The sequence below is a fragment of the Gigantopelta aegis genome, chromosome 11, assembly GCF_016097555.1.
Source record: "Gigantopelta aegis isolate Gae_Host chromosome 11, Gae_host_genome, whole genome shotgun sequence".
Classification (NCBI taxonomy): domain Eukaryota; kingdom Metazoa; phylum Mollusca; class Gastropoda; order Neomphalida; family Peltospiridae; genus Gigantopelta; species Gigantopelta aegis.
The window spans coordinates 20,457,821-20,481,871 of NC_054709.1; the positions used below are offsets into that span (position 1 = coordinate 20,457,821).

General features: G+C 38.2%; 1 protein-coding gene across 1 annotated transcript in view; it reads left to right on the top strand.

Moving 5' to 3' along the window:
* The first annotated feature begins 6,989 nt into the window (after positions 1-6,989).
* Positions 6,990-24,051, top strand: part of LOC121385079 (proteoglycan 4-like) — an 88,567-nt gene continuing 71,505 nt past the window's right edge. The window contains exons 1-2 of the mRNA XM_041515616.1: positions 6,990-7,034; positions 12,701-12,797. Coding sequence (XP_041371550.1) covers positions 6,990-7,034; positions 12,701-12,797 — 142 coding nt within the window. The remainder of the gene's footprint in view (positions 7,035-12,700; positions 12,798-24,051) is intronic.

Consider the following 24,051-nt stretch of genomic DNA (forward strand, 5'->3'; position numbering starts at 1 on the left):
TTCGTACAACTGAAAATAGAAATACACAAGTTTAGTAAATCTGAAGTAAGGCCATAATAGAAATACACACGTTGAGTAAATCTGAAGTAAGGCCATAATAGAAATACACACGTTTAGTAAATCTGAAGTAAGGCCATAATAGAAATACACACGTTTAGTCAATCTGAAGTAAGGCCATAATAGAAATACACACGTTGAGTAAATCTGAAGTAAGGCCATAATAGAAATACACACGTTTAGTAAATCTGAAGTAAGGCCATAATAGAAATACACACGTTTAGTAAATCTGAAGTAAGGCCATACTAGAAATACACACGTTGAGTAAATCTGAAGTAAGGCCATACTAGAAATACACACGTTGAGTAAATCTGAAGTAAGGCCATACTAGAAATACACACGTTGAGTAAATCTGAAGTAAGGCCATAATAGAAATACACACGTTGAGTAAATCTGAAGTAAGGCCATAATAGAAATACACACGTTTAGTAAATCTGAAGTAAGGCCATAATAGAAATACACACGTTAAGTAAATCTGAAGTAAGGCCATATTAGAAATACACACGTTGAGTAAATCTGAAGTAAGGCCATAATAGAAATACACACGTTTAGTAAATCTGAAGTAAGGCAATAATACGGAAAAAGGCCCACCCCCGGTTTCTTAATTGACAATTTGTTTTTCGTACAACTGAAAATAGAAATACACAAGTTTAGTAAATCTGAAGTAGGGCCATAATAAGGAAAAAGGCCCACCCCCGGTTTCTTAATTAACTATTTTTTTTTTCTTTGAACATATATCATGCTCGATGTGCAGAATTTCTAATGTCCTGAAAATATAAAATAAAAAATAAAATTTCACCCTCCGCCCTCATTTTGAAAAAAAAGAAGAAGATAAAAATAATGCAATTAATGTTTGTATTTTACATTAGGAAAAACAAATGATGTAAGATGAATAGGCGATATTGCAGGTTTAAGAAGAGTCAGTTATTTTCCATACTTGCATAAACGGCATTGCCAATGCTGGACAACTCGATATCACGTCAGTGCGAAGTTAGGTCACAGTTAATACCAAGGATATGTCAGTCAGTGCTGAGGTGCGCTGGAACTAAACCCATTCTTTTTGATTAACGATATTACAGCACATTTGAAACTACGACTATTTCATGTCTAACATGGAGATGGATTCAAGATGTTAATAGGGAAAAGTTGCATAATGTTGCAACGTTTAAAAAGAGCACCTACAGTATTTGAATGTACACTAACATGGAAATCATCCCAGGAAGTATCAAACTGACCAATATATTACATGGTCCTCAGTAAACGCAAATGTCTTGTATTCTTTGGAATTTTAGGGTCAATTCAAAAGTCTGGGGTGCGTCCTTCCAGTACGTCCCCACCCCACATACTCCGGGATTCGCACCTACTAACATAACTGTAATTGGAAACATGTTCCAGAGACGATGCCTGCCTCCTCGACAAAAACTACGTAAACTCCTCCCGACTAGAATCAATGTTAACAAGTTAAAGTTTGTTTTATTTAATGACATCCCAGGAGTACACTGATTTATTAGGTTTTAAATATATTTAACATTAATATGATGACAAAATGTTTTGATAATTTTGCAAGTTGACCTGAAGAGACTGCACAAAGACAGCAAACGTGTCGGGAACATCCATCTGACAAAATGTTACGTAGTTTTCCTTTCAACTTAACGCGTCCAATCCGTCGGCGGTTCTCTTACCCCAAGATATTTGGATTATTAGATTATTATTATTTTTTAAAGTAGGAGAGTAATCTTTCGTAGTTGTTAAATATTTTAATTTGTAAATTTGTGATGGACGTACAGTTAAAGATACGATGATTACATTTTGTGATGGACGTACAGTTAAAGATACGATGATTACATTTTGTGATGAACGTACAGTTAAAGATACGATGATTACATTTTGTGATGGACGTACAGTTAAAGATACGATGATTACATTTTGTGATGGACGTACAGTTAAAGATACGATGATTACATTTTGAAGCAAAAATTAATAAACAATTTTGGTGGGAAGCAACCAATATGCAACGTTGAGAAAGTTAATTTTATGTCAAACAGAAAATATAGGGTCAAACGAGAACAAAATGCCATGACAACAACTACTACAAAAACAACACAAAACCCACAACGAACTCTATAACCTTCCCCCCCCCCTCGCAAAACAAGCAAACAAACAAACAAAATAACAACAACAACAGCAGCAGCAGTAGCAACAACACATTTCGAAGCAAAAATTACTAAACAATTTTCGTAAGAAGCAGCCAATATACAACTTTGAGATAGGACCTTTAATTTTATAACAAACAAAAAAGATCGTCCCTCGGAAAGTAGGATCAATACTTTCAACGAACCTACTAGACTGGAAGGGAAGCGGGGCAAAACGACACCACCACCAGCATAACAACAGAGAACAAAAAATCAAGACACCAACAACTACTAAAACAAACACAGAAAACCACAAATAAAAACGAATGACACCCCAACCCCCCAAACAAACAAACAAACAAACAAACAAAGCAACAACAACAACAATAACAACAACAACAACAACAGCAGCAGCAGCAGTAGTAGCAGCAGCAGCAACAACACAATCCATTATTGTCAGTTAGCTCTGGTTAGTAGGTCGGAAGGACAGTGAGAGGACTGCCACTTAAATTATATACATGTATATTAATGTGTAAAGTCGCAAATAAATGTGTTCACAGTTTCTTATTATCAGACTGAGGACAAGGGTCATCATTTTCACCCTGGTACCGTGTATAGAGGGAGGGATACTAGTTTAGCCAGAATTTAGACCGTATCTTATATTAAACTCATTTCTTTATGACTGACACCGATATATCTTATTGCACAGGCTCCTGTCAGCACGTCACTGAATATGCACTTTATTAATCATGTCTTTAATGACGTCACAGATGCAGGTCTTTAATATTTCTGTAAACTTTGAAAAACCGCCAAGGTTACAAACGCAAGTAAAATTGTATGTTTTCAATACGCACATACGTCACTAAAACATTGGAGTATTTAAAATGTTTGTAGTTAATATAGAGGTCACAGATAAATTGATTATTCAACTGCAGCTTCCATAGCAAATGAACAGCATAGCTACATACCACCATCATCATCATCCAGTTGGCATTCATGTTTGTATTGATATATCATGATGACACGGCGAATACTGTCCGCGTTTTAGTTCCTCTATCGACGTCTAAACGGTCCTTTTTCTGTGACCGTCCTGCCACTTGACGTCACGAATGTACCGCTTCCTATGCCACGTGACAAAGAGCGTATTCGATTAACTGCAATATGACACGGCGTGAAAATATCAGTAAATATTATTATTAAGTTTTAAGCATTCCTAATTCGACAAGAGACAATGTGTGTCTAGATTTTCGTGTCATGCCAGTTATATGTGACGTCATCAGAGGAGATTTTTGCTATTGGAAGTAACAGACTGAAATTGATTTCCTCAGCTATGGTCGATGTGAACTAATCTGAATACAAATAGTATATATCCTGTATCTACATACGAATCTCAGGAAGTGCATATCTGTCCGAGATATTTATCTCTCGTATGTCGTTGCTTTCTCTCGGTGATACCTTTTAAATTTTTGCTTTCTTTAAGCTTTATTTATAAGCTTATGAGACGGTAGAGGTGTCATGGGGGTCGACCCCTCAGTGCTAAGGCAAATCTTCGCTTTCAGGTAAACTCGATGGATACTTTCGGGACATATGAGCTGGCCTTTCGCCGCGTATTTCTATTATTCTAGTCGCAATGAAAGGCGTAGTGTTCGTTTGGAACCCTACATAGCTGTTTGGTAGTAACGCAAATATGAATAAACGTTGCTATCCACTTTAGCGATTTTTACTTTTTAATTCGTGCAGAAATAATTCCCCTCCCCCACCCCGAAACAAATACCTGACCGTACACTTGTGCTGAATCTTAAGTGTATTTTTGTTTGACCCTTTTTGTTTAGAACAGACCATCTACAATAATCTTCTCACTATCATACGCAGTCCCTGGCATAGCCAGGGGTTGGGTGAACTGCAATGGGAGCCATCACGTTTTATATTTGCCTTTCTCCCGATAATACCGGCCTCGGTGGCGTCGTGGTTAGGCCATCGGTCTATAGGCTGGTAGGTACTGGGTTCGAATCCCAGTCGAGGCATGGGATTTTTAATCCAGATACCGATTCCAAACCCTGAGTGAGTGCTCCGCAAGGCTCAGTGGGTAGGTGTAAACAACTTGCACCGACCAGTGATCCATAACTGGTTCAACAAAGGCCATGGTTTGTGCTATCCTGCCTGTGTGAAGCGCAAATAAAAGATCCCTTGCTGCCTGTCGTAATAGAGTATAGCCTATTTGGCGACAGCGGGTTTCCTCTAAAAACAGTGTCAGAATGACCATATGTTTGACGTCCAATAGCCGATGATAAGATAAAAAATCAATGTGCTCTAGTGGCGTCGTTAAATAAAACAAACTTATTTTTCTCTCCCGATAACAGGCTTGTAGACGGTGTGGGTTTCCCCATTATGAGAATAGCGCCAATGTAAAATGTCTTGTGTTAGAGCATATTGAAAAACATGGGGACAAACGGTGTATGTTTTATTAAAAAGAAGTTAAAATTTGTTTTGTTCAAGGATACAACTAGAGCACATTGATTAATTAATCATCGGCTACTGAATGTCAAACATTTGAGAATTCTGACTCGTAGTCATCAGAGGAATCCCGCTAAAAAAAATTCATTACAATGTATGCAGTTTCCAAAAACGTCAATGATGTTACAATGCGGTTAAACTGTCTGTATCTCAGTGTAGTACTAGAACACGTCCCGATATTGAAACTTTAATAACAGATGATAAACTCTTTAAAAACCGCACACAAAACAACAACAACAAAAAACTCCAACTAACCGACAACGAACAAACAGACAAACAATCGAGGAAATAAAGAAACAAACAAAAAACACAAACAAAAGAAATAGCCCCTTTAACAAACACACATCTACGTCACACACATATAAAATATTTTTAAAAGACTAAAGATTTTACTTTTTTTTCTTTGTAGGCAATGATAAACCAAAAGCTCATCGTCTTGGTATATTTTGTTCATGGTTTGTATTTTGACTTCTTCAAAGAAGGCTCACCTCAAAATCAAACCTATAGATGATGGTCATATATACATTTCTAGTTCACACGAACTGCACGTCAACACACACGATCTGTTGGTGTCTGGCGCGTGCTCTTTAAAGAACAACGTCACAAGATGTACTGTCAAATATGTAAAACACACTAGCGAACTCGACCAAACGAACAGGCAATAGTTCTTGTTAGAACAGAAAATAAACAGGTTAGGAAACGGTTACTTTTCTCGAATTATTTTTTATTTTTTAAATTATTTATTTATATTTTATTTATATATTTTTTGGTCGATTCAGACATCATTACAACTGAATACAGTTATATTAAATTCTGTTGAGCATATAAATTATTAGATATGGCATGGTGTTTTATTGCTTGGGGACTTGTGACGCTAGAAAAACGTCTTGGCAGGATTGATCAATATTTGAGTTGCAGTATTAGGGTCTCCGTCCACCGCCTCTCTCTCTGTCCCTCTATCCCTCTCTATTTCTATCTCCCCCATCAACTCCCTACCTCCCTCCCCATACTCTCTCCCTCTCTCTGTGCGTGTGTGTGTCTGTCTCTCTCTCCCTCTCTATGTCGCCCTCTCACTCGCTCTCTCTCTCTCTCTCGCTCTCTCTCTCTCTCTCTCTCTCTCTCTCTCTCTCTCTCGCTCGCTTGCTCGCTCTCACTCTTTCTGTCACTCTGTCACTCTGTCACATACACACACACATACACACACACACATGCACATGCACACGCACACACACGCACACACACACGCACACACACACACACACAAACTCTCTCTCACACACACTATCCCCCCTCTCTTTCTCTCACTCTCTCTCTCTTTCTCTCACTCACACAAACTCTCTTTCTCTCACTCACACACACACACTCTCTCTTTCTCCCTCGCTCTCTCACCCTATTCTTTCAGACAGACATATACCACACATCGTCCATTTTCAGTTATTACAATGGTTCTAGGGAGATGTTTGTAAAACTATTGCTTGATCACCAATAATTTAATCTCTAACATTTAAATAAGGTCCCCGTTCTGAATATCAGTCATGGATCACGTGTGGTCACGTTCCATTAAAATGAACGGAGCAGCAATTTAGAGGTATTTGGTATCTAGGCGGTCTGTCTAGACCAGGGGTTAAAGGATATCTTAAAGCTGCTGCCGTGATAACATGTTTATGATCTACGAAGCCTTTTTGACGAGCAACATGACATATTAAAGATATTTTACTATTTATAATATCACTAACTGTAACTAAACAAGGTGTTTATTGTTGTCCTAATGTTTGTAGTAGCCCAAGCCAAATTTTTGCCTTGCAATAATGTCGTATATACGGAAAAAATATATCATGAAGAAAATCATTAACCCCCCCCCCCCCCCCCCCCCCCCCCCCCCCCATTAAAAACATCTATAAAAATATCATAAATGACCACAAACACATTGGATATACAGACACTGGTATTCTAAAGAAGAAAACGTGTCTAATATTATTCTCCAAAATGCCAGAAAGTCAGAAACATTTTACAGACCAGATTTATACCTTGCAATAACTTCGTATGTACGGAAAAATATATATGAGGAAGAACAACAATAACTGGTGGAAACGTTAGCACACGCCCGCAGACACTTTATGTATGCAGACACTGGTATTCTAAACATGAGAATGTGTTTAATATGTAATGTGTAATATCATTCTCTAAAAGGCTCTGTTAGTTGGAAACATCTTACAATGATTGCTAACTAAGGACAGTCCCTTTAATTGTTACTTGTTAGTAGTTAGTGAAAGAAACGTCAATGCAATGACCGTACACATCTGTATTGAACCGCCAAGACGCATTCTGGGGGTGAGCCATTATCCGGGATGCGAACCCAGTACCTTCCAGTCTTTAGGCCGATAACTTAACCACCAAGCAGCCGATGCCAGCTGAAGGTCATGAGACTGCCTTTCTTTAGATAACCGCAGCAGAGATCAGAGCGTTCCATCATTCAGCTGGAAAAATTTCTAGTTTAAGATAAAGTTTGTTTTGTTTAATAACACAACTAGAACACATTGATTATTAATCATCGACTGTTTTTATATTGATGTTGATCATCACTTTATTTATTTGCATTACCATAGTTTGACACCCAATAGCCGATGTATTTTTCGTGCTGGGGTGTCGTAAAACATTCATTCATTCATTAATCATCGACTGGGGTTATGGTTTGTTTTAGACTTAGAAAGTTAGAGGTTATTTTGTTTAACGACATCACTAGAGCACATTGAGCTATTAGATGTCAAACATTTGTTAATTTTGAAATATAGTCTTAGAGAGGAAACACGCTACATTTCTCCATTAGTAACAAGGGGTCTCTTATATGCAACATCCCATTGACAGGACAGCACACACAACGGCGTTTGATATACCAGTCGTGGTGCACTGGCTATAACGAGAAATAGCTCAACAGGCCCACCGACGGGGACCCTAAACCGACTGAGCATCAAGCAGCGAGCGCTTTACCACTGGGCTACGTTCCGCTCCGCGCATCAAGCGAGCCCTTTACCACTGGACCAAGCGAGTCCTTTACCACTGGGCTACGTCCCGCTCCGCGCACCAAGCGAGCCATTTACCACTGGGCTACGTCCCGCTCCGCGCACCAAGCGAGTCCTTTACCACTGGGCTACGTCCCGCTCCGCGCACCAAGCGAGTCCTTTACCACTGGGCTACGTCCCGCTCCGCGCACCAAGCGAGTCCTTTACCACTGGGCTACGTCCCGCTCCGCGCACCAAGCGAGTCCTTTACCACTGGGCTACGTCCGGCTCCGCGCATCAAGCGAGCCCTTTACCACTGAGCTACGTCCCGACCTTATGCAAAATGTCTAGATCCGACTGTTAGCTAATTTCACAATTGTTTCAGATATAATCCCTTTTGAATACAAACCGTTAAAAATTCCTAAAAGAAGAACATTCCTGCAAGGCCACCGGTTGAAGACGTTGTTCATCCTGCGCATGCGTGCTTGCTAACTGACCTCCAACGAGGGCAACGCCACCATAAAAGAATCAATTGTTTCATAATTTAACACAATCTCTCAGCAAAGGTAGCAGTTTTTTGTCTAGTATCTTCTCGGCATTTTGTCACGTTTTGTCACTGAGGTTGCAATCCTTTGCAAATCAACTCGCGGCGCAAAGACGGGCCTCAACACAGGGAAATATTTTGTACTAGATTAGTATGGTGTTATGGCGAGACAAAGGGGATGGAGAGAGAGAGAGAGAGAGAGAGAGAGAGAGAGAGAGAGAGAGAGAGACAGAGAGAGACAGAGAGAGACAGAAAAAAACATAAAAACACAGAGAGATTTTGCTTCTATTTAAATTTTAAACAATATTTAGAATTTGAAGCTAACATTTCACACAGAATGTATTACACTTAAAGTTTTCCCTAGGCGATTACACATCTATCTTTATATATATATATATATATATATATATATATATATATATATATATATATATATATATATATATATATATGTCTCTCTGTCTGCATGTCTGTCTGTCTGTCTCTCTGTCTGTCTGTCTATCTATATCTCTATCTATTAATGCACATTGTATATCAACTTACAATTACAAATAATACAATATTTCATTATTGGCGACTGCATTTTCCCCAAAAAGTAAGCACTTGAAACAAAACAAATTAATATTTTTAAAAATACAGTAAAAGGAAAGGAGACGTTCGTAAAGTATATATTGGTTTATCTGAAAACAAAGAACTTGACCGCTAAAATATGTGCTCATAAAAGGAAGAAAGAAAGAGAGAAAAGAAATGCTCTATTTAATGAAGCACTCAACACTTTGTTAATTATGATTGTATGATATCAGAGGGCGAGACAGATAATAAAATAGGAAACACGTTGCCGACACTCCAAGGGCTACTCTGTTTCGATGTGCAGCAGGGGATCTTTCATTATGTACCATCCCACAGGCAAGATAATAAATAGCTCGGCCTTTGTTTCGCCAGTTTAACCAATCTAGATTCAAAAACAGTTAAACGTAAAGGCTTGAGAGAATCGCGTACCACCTCAGCCTATGACACCCCCAGTTACCTACATAACTGTCACTATTTGAAATACTATTAGTCTCTTGAATTTTAGTTTAGCCACCATATTTATATTTAATTTAGATCCAAAAGCTTTTGTATATTATAAGAAAGATAATATAACACTTTTATCATAACGCGAACAATGATAAATTTACAAAATAATGAACACTTAACTGTACTACTCTCTTTTGAATTTTAGCAGATTTCAATAATTAATGTTTTAGCGTTTATACATCTTGCTTATATATAATTCAGTAATAATAATAATAATAATAATAATGATAATAATGATACAATACAATACAATACAATGTAATATACGGAACATCAAAAGTTACTAATAATGAACACTGAAAGTTGAAACGTGTGTTTGTTTAACGGCACCACTAGAGCTCATTGATTTGTTAATTATCGACTATTGTCTGTCAAACATTTGGTAACTTGGTGACTAATTGTCTTCAGGGAAAATCCGCTACATTTTGTCCATTAACAGCAAAGGATCCTGTATGTGCTCTTTATCACCGACAGGACAGCTCATACCACCACCTTTAATATACCAGTCGTGGGGCACTGGTTGGGTCGGAGAATGGTTCCACCGTGGAAGTTCGATCCTGCTACTAAAGAACCTCAGGCGAGCGCTCTACCGACTGAGCGTGACCCGCTCGCGAACACTCTTTAAAATGCTGAATTGAGATGTTGCATTTCAGCAGGTGTTCATCATAACTATGTAGGATTTGCCGTTATGCTGGAGGTCACACCGAATTCAATGTTGTGTCATATGAGAACGAACAAACGAGCTGAAATAATGCAATAACTAACCGAAACTAACATTACTGAAAATTGTTTTTGGTAGGCTGGTAGTCTTGTGTCTTACGAATACCTGCAATTCAGTTTGGCCTCATACTGGAAAGAACAATAAAGACGTCATACTGCAATAACTAACCTAAACTAACATTACTAAACAAATAGTAGATTGGTATTCTGTCTTGCGTCTTAAGAATACCTGGAATTCAGTTTGGTCTCATACTAGAGCCGCAATCGTGTAATAAAAAATAAAAGAAATAAAACAAAACAAAGAAAAAAAGATGAAGAAAAAAGAACGAAAACCAAGATCACTGAAAAAAAGTAGATTGGTATTTTGCCTTGTGTTTTAAGTATTTAACATTTCTACAGGTATGTGTCAGATGTCGCGACAAAGGCACAGTCATCGCGACGCGAGTGACGCAAAGATTTGAAATCATCTTTGCAAGGTGAACACAAGTTAAGTTTAGCAGCCGCGAGACATTCTTTGTTGAATCACCTGTGTTCTGACAACTCCCACTCATGTCCTCTGATTAGATTCCAAATTAGCAAGTGTTCAGGTATTTCCTAATTAAACACAGTTTGCTGACGAACAAAGCTGTCTTCTGTTGTGGGTTTTTTTCATAAGCAGGATTTCTTTGAAGGTTATCCAGTTGTTGTTTTATTTTTTGTGCGTGTTATTTGTTAGGATTGAAATATGCTGTTCCAGAATTAGAAAAAGATTCAGTATGTGTTTGTATTCCCTAGCAGTTCTTCCATTATCTCTCTGTCGCCTTAACGAATTATGCCGAAGTGTATGCACACAGTATGACCACACCTAGGGTTAAATTGGAAACAAAAAGAAAGACTGTTGTTGTGCACCTTTGTTGTTGACAGACAAACGTTCCAGTTACTCAATCACCTTGTTGTGTTTGTTGTATGTGACTTTGTATAAGCCAAAACGTGACGTTTGTGTTTCGGCTTTTTGGGGTATTTACCAAAATATGATACATACACCGAGTTCCTTTGTTTGTCGTAGACATGGTCAATCGTCCCTGTCGCCATATCTTCGATGGGTCACACTACCGACAGGTGCTTCACCTGCAGATCATCTTTGAAATCATTTGAATTCAGTAGCATAGCTCATGCGACTTTAAATCACCTGTAGATACTCTGTTAAATCATTTGATTTCTGTATCATAGCTAAGGCAACTTTAAATCACCTGTAGATCATCTTTGAAATCATTTGATTTCTGTACCATATCTAAAGCAACGTTTTGACTTAAAAGCCGCTAATCATACTTTCCGAGGTACGTACTTTATCGTTTTCGAATAACATGTGTCTTGAGCTATTACAAACCAACAGAACTACCAGAATCGCAATTGGAATTGCCTAAATTAATAATTTAAGAACAAAATGTATGTGCGATCTCGCAGTGCAAAGTTAAAGTTTGTTTTGTTAAACGACACCTCTAGAGCACATTGATCTATTAATCATCGGCCATTGGATGTCAAATATTTGGTAATTTTGACATATAATCTTAAAAAGGAAACCGCTACATTTTTCCATTAGCAGCAAGATATCTTTTACATGCACCATCCCATAGACAGGATAGCACATACTACGGATGTATCAGTAGTGATGGACTGGCTGAAACGAGAAATAGCCCAATAGGCCCACCGACGGGAATCGATCCTAGACCGACCGCACATCAAGCGAGCTCTTTACCACTGGATGACGTCCCGCCCCTCTCGTAGTACAATGGACAACGATTTGTAAATATAACGCAACATTACTTAATGGAGTTTTGTGAATTAAATCCCTGAGCGACAAAAAACATTATTGTGATCAAAATCGTATCCGCGTGTGTTTTGGCATGGTAGAGGCAAAACTGCTTTGGCAAGGTTGTGATTGTTTCCACGAATTACTATCGGGTGTTTCGTCTACAGGAGAAAGTTCTCATGACTAAACATCTGCTTTGATGATTTTCGTCAGTTTGATGAACTTGTTGAGCTTAAGATGGACATAACATGAAAATAGCGATGGCATCATCATCATCACCATCATCATCACCATCATCATCACCACTATCGTAACTGTAAAACGTACGTTAGATTGTTAGCAGGTTTGCAACCGAGGATGTTTTTTACATTTCAGGGATAGTATACTTGAAATTCATCATCATGATCATCATCATCATCGATATAATTATAGTTTCGTAATTAAATGCAAAATATTAGTGTTGATTACAAGTTGTTGAAACACACATGAACTCTGTTTTATTATACATTATGACTCAGGCCTCTACAAATACCGACAACGATCGTTTCGTTCACGCATCGCTCATGCAGATATAATTTTACGCATTAAATTTAGAATATCATTTAAATGAAATTAACGGGTTACGCAAAAAGGAAATGGGTTACCTGAATTTATTTTTTGCGTAACCCACAAGCAAATTACACAAATGCCCCGTTCCACGAAGCGATCTTAGTCCTAAGATCGCCTTAAGTGCATACCAACCTTATGGACTTAAGGTGATCGTAGCGCTAAGTTCGCTTCGTGGAACGGGGCCCTGGAACTCAATGGGTATGCAATAAATGATAATACTATATGAACTGTAGGTAATGATATATTTTTATTATTTCAGGAGATGAACATTCTCTTGACTCTGCTGTCCCTGGCTCACGTCTGCCAGGGGAGAGTGTTTAGTGAGGTGGCAGCCCAGCCTAAGAATCTCGGACGAGGTAAGTGAGAGCTACATATCGTAGATGGTAGTCAAGCTGCCAACACATCATTCTGTCGCACCATTTCTAAAACTAGACATCTTAGATGGTAGTCAAACTGCCAACACACCATTCTGTGACACCACTGCTAAAACTAGACATCTTAGATGGTAGTCAAGCTGCCAACACATCCTTCTGTGGCACCACTGCTAAAACTAGACATCTTAGATGGTAGTCAAGCTGCCAACACATAATTCTGTGGCACCACTGCTAAAACTAGACATCTTAGATGGTAGTCAAGCTGCCAACACATCCTTCTGTGGCACCACTGCTAAAACTAGACATCTTAGATGGTAGTCAAGCTGCCAACACATAATTCTGTGGCACCACTGCTAAAACTAGACATCTTAGATGGTAGTCAAGCTGCCAACACATCATTCTGTGGCACCACTGCTAAAAGACTCAGGCCCGAGCGGAACCTAAACTAACTATTCAATTCGCTTTGTCCACGTTAGTAGATCAGAACTATGGGGCGGAAAGTAGCCCAGTGGTAAAGCACTCGCTTGATGCGCGGTCGGTTTGGCATCGATCCCCATCAGTGACACTGTTTTATTTCTCATTTCTGTGGGATGGTGCATATAAAAGATCCCTTGCTACTAATAGAAAAATGTTGCGGGTTTCGTATCTAAGACTATATATAAAAATAACCAAATGTTTGAAATCCAGTAGCTGGTGGTTAATAAATCTATGTGCTCTAGTCGTATTGTTAAACAAAACAAATAACACACAAACATTATATCAGAAATAATTAACATTTGGCCACAGATCACAGCTATCTTCTCATTTGGTTCACCAAAATCTGGAAATATATCCGCGCAAGTATTCTGCTGTTTAATTTTGATTATTTCATGACAGACAGCTTTAAGTAAGATCATGTAGTTTACAAACATGTGTATCCAGACTTTTGTGTGGTAATTCCGGCCCATGCAAATGTAGTGCTTTTTATGTAAAATGGGTGTACTCCGACCAGGTTTAGTGTGTGTGTTTGTTTAAACCAATATTCTGGGAGAAAAAGCTGGGAAATGTTGCCCCCGGGTGCGAAGGTGCATAAAAAATCCATGGGCCTACTGATATTAATAAAAAGTACTGTAGCCACTAACGCTATATAGAAACATATAGCGTACATAATTGTGGTTTGTGGCCATTTGTCAGTGCAAATTGAGTCGAATGAAAGGTCACCTGGGTCACGGTTTAGCATTAGTATTTGTTAGATCTTCTGACGAAGAGAAATTTAAGGAGACCGTAAGATCGGATTTAAAATCAGACTGAACAAAGCGGCTGCTTCAGGCTTTAAAACAATTGACAAGGACCTTCAGAAACCATATCTCCTTTGTACGATATGAAGATACTTCAGTATATACCTGGGCCCGTGCTTATAAATCCCAGACTCAATATCTAATGACGTCACACGCATAGCATTTGTATGGTGTTGTCATGACATTAGTGCCTCAGACTCTAAAAGAGTATTGATTCTAGACTCTAAACGTTTTATAAGCACCAGACCTGGTGCTACTATTTGGCGTGCAGGTTAAAACTGCAACCACAGCAATTAACCACGGCAATCGACAATGCCGTAGAGACTGTTACTGTGCCTTCAGTTTTTTGCGGCATGTATTTTAACAGTAGAACTTTCAACTTACTAATTTTGTTTGTAATACTGACAAATTAAAGAAGAAGTTTGTTTTCTTTAATGACACTACTGGAGCACATTGATTAATTAATCATCGGCTATTCGATGTCAAATGGAACCTACAAGGACGAAGAAAAAGAGGCCGCCCAAAGAACACATGGCGAAGGGACCTCCATGTGGACACCAAGAAGACAGGATACACCTGGAGGCAGCTTGAAACCAGAGCCTAGGACAGACAACTCTGGAAAACTGTTGTCAGCGGCCTATGCCCCAGAATGGACGACGGGCATAATATAATATAATAATATATATTGGATGTCAAACATATGGTAATTCTGCCTCGTAGTCATTAGAGGAAACCCGCTACATTTTTCCTAATGCATCAAGGGATCTTATATAAAAGTGAAAGCACATACCACGGCCTTTGACCAGTTTGACAAAGTAAACCTCTCTCTTACTCATTAAACGCAAGGATGTCGTTGACAATTTCATAGAAACTATTTTTAATGGCATTTTGTTCTTGTTGCGGCACTTTTCTTAATTGCCATTATTGGAACTGTGGTCGTTGTGTTGCAATAAAAACAAAGACGAATCCAGCAGTAATTGATATATACGAAAACACCAAACAAAACAAAAACAAACAAACAAACAAACAAAACAAAAACAAACAAACAAACAAACAAACAAACAAAAGAGATTGAAAACGATTACAAAAGATAAAATAAACATGCAATGACAATACATCGACGTGTATGTATATAGTTTTAATGTCAACTGGTATTAATATTTGCTTTTAGAATCTTTATAAAATCCACTAGCCATGGGATCAGTGATTTAAACAATTTACTAGCCATTATTAAAAATCCACTAGCCCTACTTTACTTTAAGTTAATACAATTTTACTAAATAATGGTAATAATCAGATATGTCACCTAAAAAGGGAGATAGAGCTTAAAAACACAAATATTGGGGGGTGGGGGGGGGGGGGGGGGGGGTGTGTGTGTGGAGTGGGGGCAGGATATTCATATTTACAAAATAGACTTAACAGAAATTCACTAGCCGTCGGGCATGGCAATAGTAGTTATTTACTAGCCCAACATTGACTATCACTATCCATGGGTGAAGTATACGTACAGTATTAAAAGTTTGTATATCTCCCCACCCCCACACCTCCTCCCCCCAAAAAAAAGAAAAAAGAAGAAGAAGATACTGGATATAGAATTGTATAAAAGCTCATCAATATATGGATATTTGCCACCCATATGTTAAATATTGTTAAAATAACAACAGATCCAGAACTGTAAATAAAACAAAATGCGACACTCAATGCCCTCCTGTCTGGAGTCGATTTTTTTACTTACAATTTTGAATATGTTGCTATTTAAACTATTTTCACAGAAGGTGGCAAATAACCACATAATACTTGGTGTGTAATATCATTTTATTATTTTTATTTTTTATATATATATTTTTTGCCACCCAATATATTTTAATTACAGAGTAACCGAAGAGAGAAACTTATATATATAAACTCATGAATCTGGAGTGGATATTTCATTCATTGATTAATTCATTTCAACTTATTTTTGTTGTTATATCTAATTAAGGTTCAAGCACACTGCCCTGGGCACACACCGTAGCTAGTTGTTAATGGTTAGTGTGGTAGAGAGAAGTCGGTGTAGTGGTCTTACACCTACCAATTGAGTCGTTAAAACTCGCTCTGGGTGGGAGCCGGTACCTGGCTACAAAACCCCGTACCTACCAACCTTTTGACCGATGGCTTAACCACGCTACCGCCGAGGCCTGTAGTGGATATTTTTGAGGTGGGTATTTAAATACTACTACACCGATTCCTCTATCGGTTTTGGCGCGAAATGACACCACAGTAATCCCCGCCAAATCCGCCGCCTGACATGATGTGGCTTCCGACACGATCTGCTAATTCTTTTGTTTTCTCTTCCGCTAACATGATTAGCACGCTCACCAGTCAGTTGGCAATGTGTGGAGGTTTTTTTGGACCGATTCTCAGTTCTGTGTTGGCTGGAGAGTGTGTAACTTTTGTGTGTTCGTGTAAACAACACCACCGGTTTTCTATTGTTCAGATAATGTAAAGCGTTTGTAGAAACAAACAAACAAAAACCAGTGTTGGTTTATGGCTTAGATATTTAACATAGTGATGGTCGTAATAATAATAATAATAATAATAACAATCCTCATCATCAGCAGCAGCAGCAACATCATCTTCATTGTCGCTATCATGATCACCACATTCATCATTAACATCATCATCACCATCATAATCATCATCATCACCACAACCAAATTAATCATTAACATAATCACCACCACCAACATCATCATTATCACTATCATCATTGTCGTTACTGTGATAACTACCACATTCATCGACATCATCATAATCACCACCACCATCATCATCATCTCCATCATTATTATAACTACGACTACTACCGTCATCCTCAAAATAGAACATATGTTTTATTACTCTGCGGCATATCAGTTCCATCATCGTTTTCATCATTACTATCATCTTCATAATCATTAAAAACTAAAATCATCATTGCCGTATTAACCATCAGGTTATTGTAAATTAAGTTATTGTTACAGGGCTCACAGTGGAAATAATTTAATTATAGCTAATTGTTGAAATATGTAGTATATTTCCTTGAACAAGATTGAAAATGGGCTAAGTTAGACAAACTTTTATTGGTCAACTACTAAATGTTGTAGACACTTTGTATTACAATTAGCAATTGCCTAATTTGGCAATGGGCTGGGTAAACCCTGCTGTTATAGGATACTATATCTGGGTATTATGTTGTGTGTTTCATCCAACTGACAAAGCAGTCGAAAGTGACTCACAGCCTTCAAAAATATATATCTTTTGGACTTTGACCTGTGCGCAAACGTAAGTTATAGATTCTACCACTTTGTCAAATATTACTTAATTCAGAGGAAACTCGTTACATTTTTCCTTTAGGAACAATGAACAATTTATATGCATTTTCCCATTTCCCGTAATAATAACAACTTGAAAAAAAGGGGGAAAAGCCACGCACTTATCATGGCCTTTGATATACTATTTGTGGGGCACTGATTCAGATGGGGGAACACCCAACCAGACAATAGAGCCACAGAAAGGGTTCGATCCAGCGACCTAAGCATTTTACGCTAGTGTTCTACCGACTGAGCCAGATCTCCCTCCCCATGAAGAAAAAGCTGTATTTGATAAATAGAAACTTAAAAGTGAATCTGAAGTAGTTGTGGTAGTTAAAACGCCGAACATCGCTGCAAGCAAACGGAAGACACATAAAAAGAGAGAAATGCCAAGGTCTCGCATAACACTGAATGCAATTATTATCGTGTTAAATATTTAGTTAACACATTTACTGCACCACGGAATTGGGTGTATAAGGAAGACACATAGTCTCCAGTGTCAGACAATTGTTAGAATCCGTAAAGATTGTTATATAGTCACGTAACAAGAAGCGTGATTATAAACATTACAGAAATAGCGATTCCCGAGACGTCGTTGTGCAGTTAAAGGTATGGATATTATATTAATCATTGGAAGAAAGAGTGCTTTTGACGTCATTATATAATCGAATATGCTAATATAAACACGGAGAATAAGGCATGTTTGTGATGTAATTGCACAATCAAACATGTGAACATAAACATGGGGAATAAGAGATGTTTGTGACGTCATTATACAATCAACGATGTGAACATAAACGGAGAAAAAAGAGATTCTTGTGACATCATTATACAACCAAATGTGTGCATGTAAACACAACGAATACAAGATGCATGCCACATCATTGCACAATCAAAGATGAGAATTTAAACATGACTGTTGAAAAGAACGTTCTTGGCAATACATGTAATTGTTCTGTAGAATAAACTGGCAGATCAAAGAAATAAATGAAATACATAGTTAAAAAGATGAAATACTCCAATAACTATGGCCATGTGAAATGTCTTGCTGTTTATGGAAACCTTAAGGTCGACAACAAGGCATTGTGACACAATCAGTTTGCCTTCATACACACCATACGAATGCCCAACGACTAATATATCAAAGGCTGTTCTAGGTACTGTTTCGTCTGTGGTAAAGTGCAAATTAAAAAAATCCTTTTGCTTATGGATGTCATCTCAAGACTATAATTTACGTCATGTTTTGACATACTAATAATTAATTAATCAATCAAAGCAAAGATAATCAAAACAGTTTCTTTCGTACATCAATTATCTCTTTTTAAACATTTCATAAATGGTACAATTTTTAATATACATTTCCCCCCAAGCACAGTAAAATGCATTGGCGATCACCAAACATGTCATCCCTAATGGTCTTGCTCGTAAAACGTTGTGACACATTTGGACTCGGATCGCTATGACAAATCCTCACGATTTTCTTCTCTCCTGAAACTGATTTCAAAATAAAATTATTTAAATCTAACAAAAGTTACAATCTTTTAAATACTAGGGCTGTACCTGAAATACGAGCGGAGACAGTGCTAAAAGAACAGGACACTGTAATACAGGGTCATCTGCAGGTAAACAAAAGGGGTTCTTTTCAACTTAAAATGACACGTTTTTCTAGTTTTGTTGTGGGTGGAAGTGCTTTCTTTGCCACTCCGTTATGTACAAATCTGAAGTGAACTATGTACACAAATATGTAAAAGTCACATTTTCGGAATTAGATATCTTTATTAAGCTATTTTGACGTCACACCAATCAGCTTGAGTGAGTGGTGGAAAATTGTTCGAAATTTTATTGACCTAATATGGAATGACCTTTAGTTATAATTTTCTCATTATTGAATCATGTCATGCAAAGAAAGAAATGCTTTATTTAACGACGCACTCAACACGTTTTAATTACAGTTCTATGGCGTCGGACGTATGGTTAAGGACCACACAGATAATTAAAGAGGAAACCAGCTACCGCCATTTCACTGGCAACACTTTTGAAATTCTAGTAATTGGGCCCTGTTTTACGAAACGATCTTAGCGCTAAAATCATCGTAAGTGACAAACTACCTTCTGAAATAAAGACGATTTTAGCGCTTGCTTTCTTTCATTTACTTATTTTCATGCTTATATCCAATTAAAGTTCAAGCACGCTGTCCTGGGGACACATCTCAGCTATTTGGGCTATCTGTCCAGGACAGTGGGTTAGTTGTTGGTTAGTGGTTTGTGTGATAGAAGAGGGTGTAGTGGCCTTACACCTACCCATTGAGTCGTTAAAACTCGTTCTGGGTGGGAGCCAGTACCGGGCTGCGAACCCTGTACCTACCAGCCTTATGTCCTACGACCTAACCACGACACCACCGAGGCAGGTAGTGACCAATTACCTTATGAAATTAAGGTGATTTTAGCGCTCCAATTGCTTCGTAAAACAGGGTTCAGGATAGTACATACCACGACCTTTGTTTCATGTCATGCAGTCCACATTTATTTGCATTGATCTGTTTGACATCGGTCTACAGGCTGGTAGGTACTGGGTTCCGATCCCAGTCAAGGCATGGGATTTTTAATCCAGATACCGACTCCAAACCCTGAGTGAGTGCTCCGCAAGGCTCAATGGGTAGGTGTAAACCACTTGCACCGACCAGTGATCCATAACTGGTTCAACAAAGGCCATGGTTTGTGCTATCCTGCCTGTGGGAAGCGCAAATAAAAGATCCCTTTCTGCTAATCGGAAAGAGTAGCCCATGTAGTGGCGACAGCGGGTTTCCTCTCAAAATCTGTATGGTTCTTAACCATATGTCTGACGCAATATAACCGTAAAGTAAAATGTGTTGAGTGCGTCGTTAAATAAAACATTTCTTTCTTTGATCTGTTTGACAAGCATCCAGATGGGAAGTAGTTGTGTACACACCTATATATATATCTCGTGTTTACGTCACTCCGTACCCCCTGCCATTCTTAATCTGACACTCCCTGCGATCGGAACCATGTTTGGTAACACCTTCGATACAAGTCCAACCTATTGTTATCTACCGGAATTTCTACACTGCTGGTTGTGTACAGCCATCCAGCCAGCACATTCGTTTCAACCTTTCCTGTCAAGAACAACATTCATTGCATCACGTCTGACATAAAGACCAAGCAAAACGACAACCTGGTGTTGTCGAAACTTCGACTCCATGCCTTCCTGGCATTACATTGTCTCGGTAATTGCAGGTATGTTGCCGTCACACCTATAATTGAATAGAGAACAATCGAGACCCTGTGTTTTGTATCGAGGCTTCCTGATAGAAAGAATTTTATACAGTCTTTGTAGTCCAGTTTGACAGTCTTAGAAATGAGAGAGAAAGAGAGAGAAAAGGTGGGAGGGAATTTAAGAGAAAGTGAGAGAGAGAGAGAGAGAGAGAGAGAGAGAGAGAGAGAGAGAGAGAGAGAGAGAGAGAGAGAGAGAGAGAGAGAGGGGGGGGGGGGGGGGCAGAGAGAGAAGGTTTACATAGATATATCTATAATTGCTATTCAATAGACTTAAACACCAAATCGGTGATTAGAAAATGTGTATGGTGCGCATATCCCTAAAACATCTGGAGAGAGAGAGCGAGAGAGAGAGAGAGAGAGAGAGAGAGAGAGAGAGAGAGAGAGAGAGAGAGAGAGAGAGAGAGAGAGAGAGAGAGACTAAACCTATTACTACTCATTTTACATTTCCGAATGCAATTTAGGAGAGTGGCCAATGCGTTTGTTTATAGTAATTTCGCGAATGTTCGAATTTTGCATCATCACCTATCAGTTGGCAAGTTCACGAGCTGAACAGCTCAACTGGTGCGTACCCGTAGACGACAAAACTCAACTCCGTAATTACTCAACGGCGGCACCCAATAGCCGATGTATTTTTCGTGCTGAGGTGTCGTTAAACATTCATTCATTCATTACTCAACGGCGGAGTCGAACTATTTTCGTGTATTATAGTTTCTTTGCTTTTATATAATAAAAGTAATGTCTCTGTTTAAAACCACAAGTTTAAAATCTCAACGTTTCGTCAACTAAATGTTGACATCGTCAGGAGAAATCTAAACATGAAAACAGGAGTTCAGCCTTTCAAACCAGTAGGATAAAAACAGTTCAAGTGAAACACCAAAGTTAAACGATTAATCACATCTCAAGATAAGCTGTCTGGGAAGATTGACGAAATAAGGACATTTATAAAACTTTAATAAAACTTCTTGTATCAGTTTTGACTAATGTAATGTAATTTTGGTCATTCTGGTGTTTGTTGTAGCTTCCATTGCATTGCATGCGAAACAGAAACAGATACGGAAGTAAAACTAGGTTAAATAACTGTGTGTGTGTGTGTGTGTGTGTGTGTGTGTGTGCGTGCTTGCTTACTAAATCTTCAACATTATCTCTCGGAATCGACCAGCATTCTTCAAGTTTAACTAGTTTCCGAGCGGTAGTGCGAGCGTGTCCCCTCCCACGGAAGTCAACATTGATTAGCTCTTGGGGCTCCGTGGATCGACCGGTTCCCATGTTTGTGCTGCGCATTCTCTCGACGGGTCGCTAATCGGTTGAGTATGCCTGGAGAATTATGATCGGTTTGCGATCGGCAGTCGTTCCGAGCCCTGCTCGAGTATTTACAACGACACCTGTTGCGTACTCTATTATCGAACACGATTTTGTTTTTATTTGAACTTAATGATGTTTTTTTGTTGTTGCTATTGTTGCTGTTTTGTTGTTTTCAGTTTAGTTTCACATCATTTTATTTTATTTTATTTTATTTCAGTTCAGTGCAATTTAATTTAATTTAATTTTGAATTTCAGTTTGAATTTCAGTTTGAATTTAAGTGTTCTATTCTATTCTAAGTGCAATTTAATTCAATTTAATTTAATTTAGGGTTTACGTTTACTAATCTATTTTACGTTCTATTTTATACGCTTTACCTCAGAAAATCGAGCTACCATACAATATTATGCATCGTCCCCGACTGCTACTAGTATGCTCTTCCGGTCAGTTATTAATGTACATAATCTATTTCCCATAATAATAGTTATGCTACAAGTGTAACCTGTCAATAAATACGTTGCCATCGGTTACACAATGAACATAATCCTTGAAAGTATCCTAGATAAGATCAAGATCGTATTAGGGGTTCATCTTAGGGGTAAGAGGAAAAACCTCAAATCTGGGCAAATTTTTTAGAGATATTCGGGGGAAATGCGCTAATCTGAGAGCTTTTTACCATCAAAATTAGTTGTAATCCATGTACAAATGCGTAATGCTAATATGAATAAATGTTGTTATCCAGATTCGGACATTTTCATTTAATTCGGGCAAAAAAACAGCCTGCCCCTCTACTAAAATGTGTCCCCGTATGCGTATGGATTCGTTCAACGTTAAGTTTCTATTAACCGTCAGTCCTGTACATTGATCGTCAACGTCTACAATTAACAACGCGTTTAGCAGCCTTAGTCACATATGTTATCATTGTTTTTGATCTCTCGTTCCAGCCAGTTAACCACGACTGGTACATCAAAGGCCGTGGTATGTGCTATCCTGTCTATGAGATGGTGCATATAAAAGATCCCTTGCTACTAATGAAATTTTTTTTGACATGCAGTAGCCAATGGTTAATAAAGCAATGCGGTCTAGTGGTGTCGTTAAACAAAAACAAACAAAACGATAATTGTTTTCTGTGAGATTTGATTTCGTGATATACAATCTATAAGCATGAAACAAATTTGAAATGAAATATTAGCTAGCCTAGCTTTTAAGTGCAGTCACTTGTGTATCCAAATTGGAGTTTACTGCTTTAAAATCGCTCTATCAAACACACAGACAAAATAGGGAGATGAATTATTCAACATTATAAAAACTTAGTTGTATTCCTTTCTTGTTTTCTATGGTTAGTATCAACTATTATTCCACCTATCAGGAGTATTGTTTGAAAATAAAATGTTCGAGTTACACAGTTTAATAAAGCAGCACCCTGCCCAAACTCATTCCTGGCTAGAACATTGTGAATAAAATATATATCATTTTCGCTCCTCCAACATATCTTTACAAACATTCATTCAGTTCAAATTTATTTGATAAGAATCTTGAGTAACCAAAAAAGTGGGACATTCCTGGAATAAATATGTAGTAAATAGTATCAATCTGCTGTCGCTTCCGTCAACACATTCCATATTTGACCAATTGGAGTGTAGTTTACATGTCGGATTGGACGAGGGAGTTTCTGGCACATGTTTGGATGCTGTTATCTAGTCAACAAGTTGGCTTTAAACAAGAAACGACGGGAAACGTCACAAACTGATAACTGCAGTACGCACACATTTGAACAGAAATCCTTCCGCATTTTAAAATATTTGATTTCGCTTCCGCGCGCTTCCACTTTAAACACTGGTTGGCGATTCTTTGTTTAATATCAGGAATCCCAACACTGATATCGCTTCATCAGTGATACAACAACAGAAGTAGGGAAATAGCCTCTAGGATACAAAAGGTTCACAGAGGTGTAAATTATACTGGCCTCGGTGGTGTCGTGGTTAAGCCATCGGACATAAGGCTGGTAGGTACAGGGTTCCACCCAGAGCGAGT